General features: G+C 40.9%; 1 protein-coding gene across 25 annotated transcripts in view; it reads right to left on the bottom strand.

Moving 5' to 3' along the window:
• Window positions 1-14324, bottom strand: part of GPHN (gephyrin) — a 295598-nt gene that overhangs the window by 167063 nt on the left and 114211 nt on the right. For all 25 annotated transcript variants that reach the window (XM_075613545.1, XM_075613550.1, XM_075613538.1 and 22 more), the window contains exons 3-4: window positions 6691-6748; window positions 2475-2567 (exon numbers count right to left, since the gene is read on the bottom strand). In XM_075613545.1, coding sequence (XP_075469660.1) covers window positions 2475-2567; window positions 6691-6748 — 151 coding nt within the window. The remainder of the gene's footprint in view (window positions 1-2474; window positions 2568-6690; window positions 6749-14324) is intronic.

The raw sequence follows: 14324 nt of genomic DNA, 5'->3' as shown, positions 1-14324 counted from the left end.
CCAGCAGTGATGCCAGAAGATGCTTTCCGGCGCATTCAAACTAATAGTTTGTAAGGTGTATTATAGTCCCACTTCATTTACATGGCCCTAAATCTTGAAACTCTCCAGACAATGGTAAATGCCTCAAAATAAACTGGAAAACCGTGTACGTGGAGATGTGCGGAACTGTCCAAAACGCATTCACATAATTGTAAGCGTTTTCCACCCCCAAATTCGATTCCCTGTGAAACGTTTCCCTTAAAGGGCTAACAATGTCACCAAATGAGTAAGCTTTCAGTGAGATATCCCCAGCCAGTGAAACATGGTGTGTGTGTGTCCTATTTTTAGTCTCTACATTAAGCAAATCGATCAATGTTATACCATTTTGCAAATGAAAATATAAAATTGGGATGCACGCTGACTTATTGCTCAGCGAATTGTTTGCGAACCCCGATTGAGTCGCGGCTTTTTTTCACTGCTAAAAAAGGGCCAATTTCGCATTGGTTCGCAATCCTGTGTGAAAGGGTCACACGTGTCCGGGTGAGGTCTCGGTTTCTGTCACAGGCCATCTATAGCCTAAATATTTCCCAACCCAACAATAAAAAGCATTTTATAGTACAGGCATACCCCAGTTTAAGGACACTCCCTTTAAGTTCACTCGCGAGTAAGGACATATCGCCCAATAGGCAAACGGCAGCTCACGCATGCGCCTGTCAGCACGTCCAGAACAGCAATACCGGCTCCCTACCTGTACCGAAGTTGTGCGCAAGCTGGGAGACTATAGAGCCTGTTACAAATGCGCTATTTACATCAGTTACGCACGTATATGATGATTGCAGTACAGTACATGCATCGATAAGTGGAAAAAGGTAGTGCTTCACTTTAAGTACATTTTCGCTTTACATACATGCTCCGGTCCCATTGCGTACGTTAATGCGGGGTATGCCTGTATACATTTATACTCCTAACATTATTAACACAAGCCAAGCCAAACATAATGTTGACCAGACTTAGTGACAGGACAGACACGTTCGAGACGAAGGTATAGTATGGGAGTCCATACTAGGTCATCGCCAAGAACAACCTGCAATATTAATGTTTACAATTCCTTTTTTCTATTGTTAAAAGCCATTGTTCTCATTAGTGTAAACCAGGGATCTTCTGCTGGCGCCCGGCGAGGGACCCTGATGTGACCCTTGGACTATCTGCTCCTGCTAATTTCATACGAGTTACTAAGGCAGCCAAGTGTAATCTTTCCCACTGAAACACACCCGTAAATTAAGCTAATGTAAATATATATGGTACAGATGTTATAAATGCTGGCAAAATGTTAAAATAAAATCATTTAAAAGGAAGGCATTTAAATGTATGTAAAAGCACATTACAATAAGCTTATGGTTCTTCTCTTACATACAGTACTGTATTTTCTGATCTGGCCCTTGTTGAAGAGCTCTGGTGTAAATTACATTCTTCCATTAGGTTACCTACACCGTTAAGTAATATTTATTTACACCGCTCCTTAAACTGTTCTCCCCTCCCTCCAATTATCTGCTTCCTTTTCTTGTATTCCAACCAAATAAACATAAAATCAAAATACACAGTTGTTCCCTAGTAGCTTCCCAGACTGCTGTTCTCATTGCACGAACAGATAAAGCCAAAGACTGACTACATGCAGATTGTTACAGGTTTATCCACGGGGTGGTGAAGCTCCGTATGACTTATCCCGTTTCTTACACAATAAATCACAGCAGAACCTCTCCACACTTACCGCAGCGCTGACAAGCATTTTTACCTTTTTCTTTTTAAAACGAGGCGCAAAAGTTAAGCCAGGGACGTAACTGTTTTGCGGGAAGTTCCATTCAGAAATAAGGACTCGCTTTGTCATTTGCGTAGCTGCTTAGCCGCCCCGAGTCCATGTTCAGAATTCCGGTATACAGAACACATTGCATTATTTATTATTGAGTTGCATATTCCAAACCGTATCATTCTGAAAATGGACTGTGTGGTGTTGCTGTGAAGCAGACTAGGTACTGGGTCCCTATAATATGTCAATGGTGTAAGTTTTCGCGGCAAGCTTAAAAAATAAGAACAAATGCTGTGATAAGGCTGGTGAAGCAGTGGTCCTGTTAAATCTTCCAATGGTACCCTGTAAGGGTCTTATGACAATATTTTAAATATTCTGTAGTACAGGGGTGGCACTCTAGTCCTCAACGGCCACCAACAGGTCAGGTTTTCAGGAAATCCCTGCTTCAGCACAGATGGCTCAATCAGTGGCTCAGTCTAAGACTGAGCCGCCTGTGCTGAAGCAGTCTAGGACTGAGTCACTGATTGAGCCACCCGTGCTGAAACAGGGATATCCTGAAAACCTGACCTGCTGGTGGCCCCTGAAGACTGGAGCTATCCACTCCTGCTGTAGTACAATGGACATATATGATTAGAAGCATTTACATTACCTTTACGTTCCAATGTCAGTGCACATTTTAAGAAAGTCTCACCTCTGGCGTGACATCTCGCGGTGCAAACCCAGTTCCTCCTGTTGTTAGAATCAAGTTAAGTTCTTTCTCATCGCACCAGTCTATCAATGATTCCTGGCAAAAGATACCAACGTCAGACTGGGCAGCTTGTTGAAAAAGACCAAAATAATGCAAATGCCTGTATAATTATCATAGTCTATAATAATTACTTAGTATATCGGGTTGAAAACAAAAGACACGCACCCATCGAGGTTAACCTTTGTTACATTCTAACTGGGTGAGACACCCATCTTATATTTACTGTAGTTATATTGATCTATATATTATATTAATCAGTGGTTCCCAACTCCAGTCCTCAAGAACCCCCAACAGGCCAGGTATTAGGGGCATTCCTGCTTGAGAACAGGTGGTGCAGTCAAAATGATTGAGCCACCTGTGCTGAAGCAGGGCTATCCTTAAGACCTGACCAATTGGTGGCTCTTGAGGACTGGAGTTGGCCACCCCTGATCTAGAGCATTGGTGGGTAACAGGCGGCCCCCCTTGATACATTTGTCAATTATGTCTCATAAGAGAAACAATTCCTTGCTGACTCCAATAATGACAATCAGATCAGGTCTCCCTGGAATTCCCATGTATGTCACTGTACTGTATACCATTCCTCTGGCTGCCATCACATGCCATCATTGTACTGCTTTAAAGCAGCAATCTAGTCTGGGAACCTTTTTTATATCATACCTGAAACTGGGTGTCCAGCAGAGCTGATCAGGGGTTCCCCCAGGTTTCGGGAGACATTTGTCATTTTTTGGTGTGTTGGATGTCGCACAAAACAATTACACATACTTTATGGCAAGTGGATTACAAACTTACGAACATGGCCTGCAAGTTCACCAACAGAAAACTGCCATGTTAGATTTTCTATTGATTGCCAGAGTGATCCCCCAACCCGGCGGCCATATTGTTTCACCCGGGGTTGGCACCCCTGAACCCGGACGGTTCTTGGATGTCGGGAGATCACTGACGCGCTCCGAATAACATTATTATTTTCATTGTTAACGGAATTGCTTCTTTAAAATGTGGAAGTTAACATCATAAATAAATACACCGAAAAGCTTCAAGGCTAAGACCATGCGACTTAATTAGAAGTTAATTAGGTTTTTGTTTTTAATGAATATATACAAACTGAACATTTTTATTAAAGTTATGAAACCAGTACAATATGACCCATGGAGATGAATAAAAATAGACTTGACGAAACAAGATAGACAGAATTGTTTGTGCACAAAAGATCTGCATCTGAAATGCTACTTACAAAAGAAAAGGAAAAATTGAAAAAACAAAATGACTCATGCTTTTCAAATTACGGTAGCATTTACATTACATTTCTTTGTATTGGTTTACAAAAGGGAAAAAAAACGAATGAAAAAAGTGGTAAATAGGAGGAAAGAGAGGACTATAATGAGAAGCCCGTATTAAAATTCAATCCACAACTTGTCCTGCTAAAGGTGCAGTCCCTTCTAGGTCCAAAGTAAACTAACGGCAGTGGTACGTTTATTGGATTAAGTGCTTTATACCATTATAAAAAATATGGTATAAAGATTTATGGATAAAGAAAAGTAGTTATAAAGATTTAAGATTTGAAAGTCAAGCTTTGGGTGTTTTTACAATCTTTACCTAATTTCTTCTGTGATAAAACCGTTTGCGATCTCTTGTATATACAGACAAATGCTGAACTCTAACTTATTTCCGTCTGTTTTGTTAAAACTAATTATGCTGCCACAAAGATAAGCTTGAAGAACAGCAACTACTAAATAAGATTTAGAAGAAGTACATGGACTAGAACATGGGTGGGCAACGCCATTCCTCAAGGGCCACCAACAGGTCAGGTTTTCAGGATATCACTGCTTTAGCACAGGTGGCTCAAAGACTGATCGAGTTACCTGTGCTGAAGCTGGGACTGATTGAACCAGCTGTGCTGAAGCATAGATATCCTGAAAACCTGACCTGTTGGTGGCCCTTGAGGACTGGAGTTGCCCACCCCTGTACAAGTTGCAAACATTAATATATTTCTCTTTTCACAGGACACTTTAAAGGTGATTGAATCAAAGTGAGGTGGCCCCTTTAACGGTTTAACCCCTTTGCTGCCAAAGAGGTCAGCAACGCCTCTGACAGGGAAGGGGTTAAATCAGCAGTCCGCGCTGATCACCATGTTTTGCATTAAGTTTACTTTACGAGATCTCTTCTTGCCCTTTCCAGCGCGGGAGTTTTTTTATGTTTGATGCTTTGTTCAGGAGATGTAAGCATTTGAAATATTAAGCGTCTGGCAGCTTAAAAAAGAGCTTTTTTTCCCCCCAGAGCCCAGTATCATCTAACGATTACCATGGTAACCTCAGAAGCTACAGATTTAGAAAATTGTGTTTTTAACACTAGAATTGTCTTTTTTTTTAAAGAGCAGCACATGCGTAGGGGCAAGATACGAACACTATATGGTCAAAACAGCTGTCTGTGAGTAGGTTTACTGGCTATACACTTCTATAACCCAGGCAGGGCTGAAAAAGCTGTGTGATACATATTACATAGGCATATGCTTATTCACGTTAAAATGGGTAAGAAGCAAAAAGTGACACACTGTGAGTGCTCATTTGCATGTCATTACCCAGAATCCTTGGCTGCAGTGGAAGCACTGTATGCTAAGAAATATTGGGGAGAGGAAGGTTTGTGGACATGTCTGAGACATGAATGTGCTCAGAAGTGGGATTTTGATGCACTAGCCTACACCGGCGTCTGGGTTGGGGGATAGGGGGTGGGGTGTTGTTATTTAAGATAAACAGCCATTCATGTGACAATCCAACAAAAGGCAAATAAAGATGATGCAAAGGCCCCACAAGGGCTGCAGTGCCTCTCAAGGATTTAGCTTTGGGCGGCTACCCCATTCCCCTCTCCACGAGGTCATTACAAATCTCGATGCGCGAGGGGGGAGCCGACCGAAAGACCGATACTGGGCTGTGTAGAAAAGGACCGGGATTGGGACTTAAATACCCTGAAACCCGCCAGAATGTACTAATTGTCTCTTTCTCCAACCCTGCCGTCCCTTGAAATGCTTTATGATGTCAAACCATATCTCTAAGTTTCTGTCATCACGTCCATTGTCGCAGCTTCGGCAGAACGGTCACGCCAGCCAGCTTAAAAAGGCAGAGGAAATGCCCAGAAGACACTAATTTACATGGTTGGTCCAGTGGTTAGTGCCTAGAACAGATTGGGCAGGATGGAGATGCCGACTTATGCGGGCTGGACCCCTGCCCAAGTCTAGTGAAAGCTGGGCTCCAACTTATGGGGTTAGGCCTAAGTTCCCAAAAGGGGGGGGACTTAGAGTGGGGCATTGCCGAGCGATGCGGTGAGACCAGCCGGACGCGGCGTAAAGGTCTCGCGCAATACTGCTTGCAGGATACCCGCCGGGGTCGTCTGCCTCCATGGATTAGCGGGCTGGCTGACAGTTTAATTTCAATGTTATCAAAGAAATAAAGCTGTGACTATTTTACTTCCACACAAAAAAGGTGTGGTCCCCATTCTTAGGTGGGGTAAAGTCAAAGGGTACTGCACACAGTGAATAAAACGCTAAGGTAGAATCCATGTAGTACATACTGAATGGAACATGGAGCCAAGTATACATCCAACATTATTTTGCTGCGTCGGTTTCACTTTTCCCATATATATATTAGGCTTCATATCCTCTATAACCTCTGTAGGAAAGGTGTAAATTCAATGGGGGGGGATCAGGAGTGGCCAACTCCAGTCCTCAAGGGCCACCAACAGGTCAGGTTTGAAGGATACCCCATCTTCAGCACAGGTGGCTCAATCAGTGGCTCAGTCGTTGACTGAGCAACCTGAGCTGAAGCAGGCCCTTGAGGACTGGAATTGGCCACTCCTGCTGTAGTGTATAACTGTTATTTATTAAATCCAAGTTTAAAAAACATATACTGTACATGTTCGTAGTTGTTCTTAGCCGCATTTTATCTATGGACTGTAATTTTATTAGTGTATACAAAACAAACTGTTAGACACCTTTTCAGCCTTCTGATTGTGCCTCTACACATTAAGTACAATTATAAGCAACACATTTCTTGTTTAACATTCAAAAAAACTCTGCTTACTCCAATGCAACCAGTTCAGATATATGTCTTATGTCAGAATTAAATGATTCGTGCATGCCTTAGGCTTTAAATAGACAGTCATACAATACCTTAATATCTTCTATTTCATCTGGTACAATCTTATACGCAGATATCGTCCCACCCAATCTAAAATTGGAGACAGAAATCTTGTTAGATTTAACAATATCAATAGAAGGGAACAGTAGATCAATGTAGAGGACATCACAGTTGATTCTTATTGTTTTATCTTAATAGAACATCTGATTAAATGAGCATGTGCTACAGACAGCTGCTATACATATAATCTATTGGATAGTTACATGCCAATTGTATAATCTACAAAGAACGATTTTATCTAGTGATTCCATATTCTTAGCATAGTTTGATAAAAACTGAATAGTAAAATAAACCAGGACAATTATCAAAAATATGGAATGTTCAACATCAACTTCAAACTGCATTCCTGCTCCTGCTCTCAAATCCCTAAATGGGTGTCAGACAAATCGCATCATAATTAACCTTTACACTGCCGCCGGACCTCTGCTACTTCTGGCCATGTGATTGTTCCAAAAGAGATCACATGAACGCAACTGGTGCTCGGATGCCGAAAACGAAAGCGGAGTGGGCTCCATTTCCATTCCAACCGGGCTGGCCACTGCATTGGAGATCTTATGAGGTTCCTTGTACGTCAAAGGTCTGTGGCGAGTAAGGGCCCATACCAAGTACATCAGTAAAGCACTGCAAATGTGAAAGCGTAACTTAGCTTTTGGAAGCTGTTCGAAGAGGTGCACAGCTGCAACATTACAATGAAACACACTGCTCGTGATGAAAAGTACTGTATATATTAAGATATATATATATACACACACACACACACACACACACACACACACACACACACACACACACACACACACCACCTGATTTTCTCGTGATACTGTAAATAGCGCAGCTGCCAAATTCATGTGCTAATTTTAGCAATCCTTATATATAATTCACAAGTGTCCGTCTGTCACGCTCTGCATCTCCGACAACCTTCTTGGTAACCAGTCATGTTATGCATTAGTTGAAAGCTCTTTGCAAGTACGTTTCAATACAATTGTCACATTTTTGGATCCTGACATTTTGGGTGCCCAACATGGATAATTTATTTGACAAATCTACACTATACAATATTGACATATTTTCTTATTTAAGGGACTTTAAATATCCCATAACCAGGAGTCCACATTCATATTTAAGCAGCTCTCACTAGATGTCATAAGGGCACCTTGTGTGCCAGCCCTTGTGAAAACCAGTGAATGCCCATAAGGCACCTTATAAAAGGTTAATATTCTTATATCGCTACAAAATAAAATGTTATTTCCAATAACAATTGAGGTTTTTAACTCTGCGAAGTGTATATTTCCATCCGTTCCAATTCTTCAAGGAAAATAATTGGTGTATTTATGAAGGTAAACAGTGTAATGCATCAATGGGCAGGGAGGGGACCTTGTCTACATTATCTTTGGCAACAATCCCTCACAGGAAAAATATAATGGATTTGGGAACCAAAACATCCAAAAGTAACAAAGCTTTTTTTTTTTAAATTAAGCAACTAAAATGAGATGAATTGCAGAGCGTTTTAGTCTGCCAGAGTGGAATGATAAACTTGACAGATTCACTTCTAAAAGTTGAGATAAAAAGGCTAGGAGGCCTTTGTATTGGAGCAAGTTGGTGGGGGTCACAGAGAACGTTTTTTGAAGCTCTAGGCAGCTGAAAATTGAGACGCTGTTCTGTGTGTTCCCCCAGGCTGGAAGATGCTTAGCGCTTAACTTCAGGCATTACATAGAGACTTTGAATCTGATCTTTCTCTGCTGCTTAACACAAAAACTGGTAAATACTTAAATATTTGGTGAAGTAAAAGAGTAGCCCAATTTTCTTGCTGCCTCTCACAATTTCTGCAGCCAAAACCACAATTAAAAAACCTTCAAAATATTCACATTTCTGAATGTTTCAGCCATGAGACAGGCTTAATCTAATACAGTAATACAATTACATTTTTAGTGTACCCCTACTCTGTATTAGTTAAATAAAAGAAAGCCTAGTTTCGGTGATTTAAACTAAGCCTCCGGGTGTTTTGACAGGTTTGTGCTTTTCTACAGACTTGCACAAAACTTGTGTGTTCCAGATAACCAACTACGTTTATATCCTCCGTCTTGTGGCAAATATATACTGAGCCGGATGTGACAGTGACTTTGTGACAGGCTATTAATAATACACACCAAATATAACTGGGTTGAACTGAACGAGACTTAGATATGATAAAATATAATTTATTCCTTGAAAAAGGTGAACACACGAGATTATACAAATAACAGACAAAATATGGACACTCACTTAAGATGGAATGGTGAAACATCATATCTGGACCTGCAGTTTATACAGCAATCTTCATAATCATCAAGACACGAAAAACATGAAGGACAATAGCCATAGGCTGAGCCTGGTTCTTATACAATTATTTCCCATTGAACACAACCCAAACCCAGCCCCTCTCATAAATCAGTGGTCAGGTTGACAGTTTTCCTCAGAGTAAAACTCCTCCCACCCAAAGACGTTTAAAAACTGCTTTTCCTATCTAAATAACTTCATAACTTCAGTTCAGTGATACTTACTGGCACGCGAGCCATATTAATACATTCCGGCACGCATGACGCTCCCAATAAGACTAAATATTACCGTGCAATATTAAAATTGAGATATTAATAGCTGTCTCTTAGTACCGGTGAGACGTGTCTGTAATCATTATTTGCGGCTCGGTCCCCCGGTTACACATATGTAACTCTTAGCATGTTCAGCCGAGGACATCTCATAATATTCTTATATTTAATAAGGTCACTCATTCTGAGATCTCCTTGCGTAACCGCACCCCTGGCCCCCATCAAGAAATCCTTTGAAGCAGGGCTGTGTGTAGTGAACATTTGTCACCGGTGCTATATTTCACACCCAATGCCCCATCCTGGGTCCTAGCTGTCTCTACCAGCCATATGTATTAACATACACCAAACCCCCTCTGTACTTTTTACACCCAACTTCAATCAAGCCTGTTGAAGCCCAGATATTTCTGAAAAGACCCCACACAATTGTATTAACCTAAACTGTAGCTCATTAACCCCTTAAGCCTCCCGCATCAATCCCAGTGTATGTGTTGGTGCAACACTGGAACAGAAACAATACATTTTTACAGGGGAATATACATTAGGATGCTGAAGCAAGGTAAAAACACATTACTGGACCCCAGTCCAGTTAACCCCTTGCTTCCCAGGTGAGAGTGGAGGGTGGCCAAATGGGGTGTAACCCCTTTAATCCCGGGCCAAATCCCCTCTCTCTTGACACCGGACAATGTTAAAATGTGGTCCTCCTCGAGTATTTTATACAAAAGCTAGCTCACAGACCAGCAATACAAAAGCTAGCTCACATACCAGCAATTCAAAAGCTAGCTCACAGACCAGCAATACAAAAGCTAGCTCACAGACCAGCAATACAAAAGCTAGCTCACAGACCAGCAATACAAAAGCTAGCTCACAGACCAGCAATACAAAATCTAGCTCACAGACCAGCAATACAAAAGCTAGCTCACAGACCAGCAATACAAAAGCTAGCTCATAGAGCAGCAATACAAAAGCTGGCTCACAGACCAGCAATACAAAAGCTAGCTCACAGACCAGCAATACAAAAGCTAGCTCACAGACCAGCAATACAAAAGTTAGCTCACAGACCAGCAATACAAAAGCTAGCTCACAGACCAGCAATACAAAAGCTAGCTCACAGACCAGCAATACAAAAGCGCGAGAACAATGGATCTGTTTCTCCAGTTTAGGAACTCCTCCCACAGGAGGCTGGATCGGAGCACAGCCGTCGAACAAACAAAGGGTAACAGTGGTGGTAACGAAAAAACTTTATTGAACCGAAGTGTACAGCTGATGGATCATCTGACGCGTTTCAGCCCTCAGGCCTTTGTCAAACTCAGTACATCTTCATCCTTCACCAATGCAAGTATTTTGCTCCAATTTTAACCTGTCTGCATCAGCTTCCAACTTGAATTGTGTTAGTAGGAGGAGTTACATGGTGCACAGATTATACGAAGATGCATTTTATTCGGTGTTTCTGGGCCCCAAGAAATCTATAAAAATCAAAACTTCTGCATCAGATGTAAGTAACTGTTTATGCATATGATGCAACTCTGCTTAAAAAAAAAAAACCAACACAGCACTGCGTCAAAACACACTTTTATTTAAGTTAATACATAGACATCTATGAGTTTAAATAAGTCACAAAACAATAGTGTCCTCCAAAGCAGCGGTGCGCAAAGTGGGGGGCGCGAGATTCGCTGCGGGGGTCGCGGGGTTTACAGAGGCCCCCGCGCTTTCCGAAGGCACTTAAATGAATGCCGGGGGAGCTGCAGGGCCTCTGTAAACCTTTACTTACCTTGATTCAGACGCTCCTGGGGACGCGTCGCCATGGCAACGCGGCGTCATGGGTCATGTGACGTCACGTTGCCATAACAATGTGACGTCATGACGCCAGGATGTCTGAATCAAGGTATAAGGGGGGGGCGAGGAGAGGGGGGGAAAGCCAGCAGGGGGACGCAGGGGGAAAAGATTGCTCTCCCCTGCTCCAAAGAAGAGTCATTTGGCTCAACTTCTGATACAATAGCTCCATATCATCTTTCCATTGGTAGTCCTCATATATGCTAACTTCCTATGTTCTACCAAGACTTCTTACAATCATCCATTCCACAAGCAGTCACCGTCATTGCCCCTAACTCCATGCTACATAGCTGCTGTGTCCAACTAATGCAAGTTAATAATGGACATGCATGGGACATTCTCTTTGGCAATAAATGTGGCCATGTGAGCATAAATCGTGGCCTTACACCTCCTTGGATGTGAAGTAACATAAGAATTACTTGTGTACGGTTGAGCCATGGCAACATTAGTTGGGGCAGAGAGGCAATCACTCCATTTATCCAAGCGTTATAATGTTTATGTCTCGACTCCTTATAATAGGTCACAGAACGGTAAATGGTTTTAAAGTTATATTCTTTAAACAATCAAACAGCAATTATTTTAATGTTTTAGTCTTCCCAGATCAGATTTTAATTGATGTTTGGAATAGAACGGTTTCACACTAGATACTAGGGAATCTGCCGTTTGTACAGTTATACGCTGTGGCACGTGATTTCTATAGCGGGTTTTATCCCACCTCCCAAGCAGTGCAAGTTTTTTTGCAAGGCTTTCCTGTTTGTAATAATTTGCTGCCAATATTCCCAGCAGATTGAGCTGTAAACTGTAACAATAGATCATGTTACCTTATTAATATTAGGATACATTGTAGCTGCTGAGTTACAGCCATTATGTTAATCGCACTATAAGGATTTTGACAGATATATACTGTAACAGGAGCACCAAACGATTCCCAGCTTAGGTAAGAATGTAGAATTACATATTGCCACGTGCTTTACATATACCAATAAGAAAAACAAAAACAAAGTGGGGGAACATTAGACTGCTGCTTTAAAAAAAAGCCAGATTCTGATCTGCTAAAAGTTTATTTTAGTAATTAAAAGTAATTAATATGTTAGATGTCTGTTTGTGTCTATTGAGACTACTAAATCTGAATATCCAATTTAGCTCTTGAGAAAAATGAGCATCCCGAATTTCCTAAAACAGTTATCTAGTCCGGCAAGTTAAGCTCTTTATGGTAAGCTTCAATTTCCCTAAACTCTATTGAAAAGCCAGAAAAGCGAAATTTACTTTGCAATGAATCAAATAACTCACAGATTTGCAAAGGATTACCAGCAGAAGAACCATCTGTTTCTTTTCAACGTATCATTGGATTCCCTTATTTTGACTGTCTGTAATAAAAGTTACCACTGACTGTATTTGATCCATTTATTTTGAAAAGTGTCTATACCGGGCATACAGATGTGCGCTTGAACACACAGTACAACAATTAACATTTTACCATAGAACAATAATAAAAAGTGTAAAAAATAAAATAAAAAAACCTTTCAAATAAAGTTACACAATTCAAGAGGATTGCATTTTGTGACACCCGCGGGTGCCGTGGAACAAGATTCACCGAGATTAAATTTGGTAATGGAAACATTTTTACTTTTCAAACCCAATCATTTTACACTGCCATATTATTTAATGTAGTAATTCAAAAAGGTTATGACATGTAATACTTTATGAACAATATTAAAAGCTTTTAGTTTATTTAAAAAACATTGGTAATACAACAGCAATAACATTTGAAAGCCCATAGCAGGGTGAGGTTATGGGAAGTCACAATATATATATTTTTAAGGGGTTCTACATTATAATACAAAGAATGATGCGGCTCTTAGAAGGTTGGATACCATTGTGTTACACTAGACGTGGCTTTGATCTCAATGATAACATGTCTAGAAACAGATTGAATACTCGATGCAAAGTTAGGCTTAGTGTTTAAACGTTTTTATTTTAGAGGCTACACCTTTTTCAAGGTAATTCTGTTGTCTGAATCACCTTGATAAAGGGCGCACGGCCCGAAACGCGTAGGTGTGCGTTTTCTGGATGACCCAGGGGTGATGTTTGATCCTTTTATTCATTAAAAGGTTGTTTTTGCTACCATTAGCCTCCTCCATTCATTACAGGCAGTGCACTGCCTTTTTTCACCTGTTCTACTTTCCCTGCTTGGTGGATTGCACGCTGCTCAGGATACATGATGGGACTGCTCCTCTGGATCTAAAAGTGAGTGTTTTCATACATACTATGCCTAGTTATTATGGTTGGGAAAATCTTTGTACTGTTCATTGTGCTGGTTAGCACTAGGTACTAGTCCCTTGCCCTATTAGGGTATGTTATCATTGCTCACCATCATTTTGGAGTGTTCCTTACGGAATAATTATTACAATATTATTGGGACTCTTACGCTTTGATGCACCGGTTACCCACTTTCGTCAAAAGTATTAGAAGACCCTCCAACATTTTGCACATAAACAAAGGTACCACTTTAGTTCCAGTACAGCAGGAGTGGGCAACTCCAGTCCTCAAGGGGGCCAAGGACAGCCACCGTCGCTGATGCAGGGATATCCTGAAATCATGACCTGTTGGTGGCCCTTGAGGACTGGAGTTGCACACTCCTGCTGTACACTTACTGGATAAAGGGTTTTCCAAGCAACCCCTATGGAAGTCTCCTCACCACACACAAAAAACATTATGGTTGATAGGTACCGCTAGTCTTACAGGACCCAAGAACATGTAATGTACCTGCTAAATAAGTACTCTTGGTGGGTATGTATTATTACTATTAAAAAATGGGGGAAAGACGATTTGAACAAGGAAAACAATATTGTATTAGGCCAGAAATGTAATGTAAAGTATTGTATGTGAACCTAATCTTGCCTAATAAAAACAAAAACAAAACAAAAAAAAGGGGGAAAGCATCTTTACAGTCTCTTCTTTTTTTAACATATTGAAGTTATAAACAATATATATATATATTTTTTTAAAATAGAACAGGAAGTTGCTATGCTGCCTTACCGGTGATGCCATTTACCCTACAGGAAGTTCCACGCATCATATACATCAATGTAACTTCCCAGAACTTATAGCTCTCCATAGGTGCCAGGAAGATTCACGTTTACTAAATTATCTAGCAACCTAGATACAGCTACAGAAACCCTGGCTTGAAT

This window comes from Ascaphus truei, chromosome 9, assembly GCF_040206685.1.
Source record: "Ascaphus truei isolate aAscTru1 chromosome 9, aAscTru1.hap1, whole genome shotgun sequence".
Classification (NCBI taxonomy): Eukaryota; Metazoa; Chordata; class Amphibia; order Anura; family Ascaphidae; genus Ascaphus; species Ascaphus truei.
Note: the sequence above shows the minus strand (reverse complement) of the source record. Positions and strands in the feature narration are given on the sequence as shown.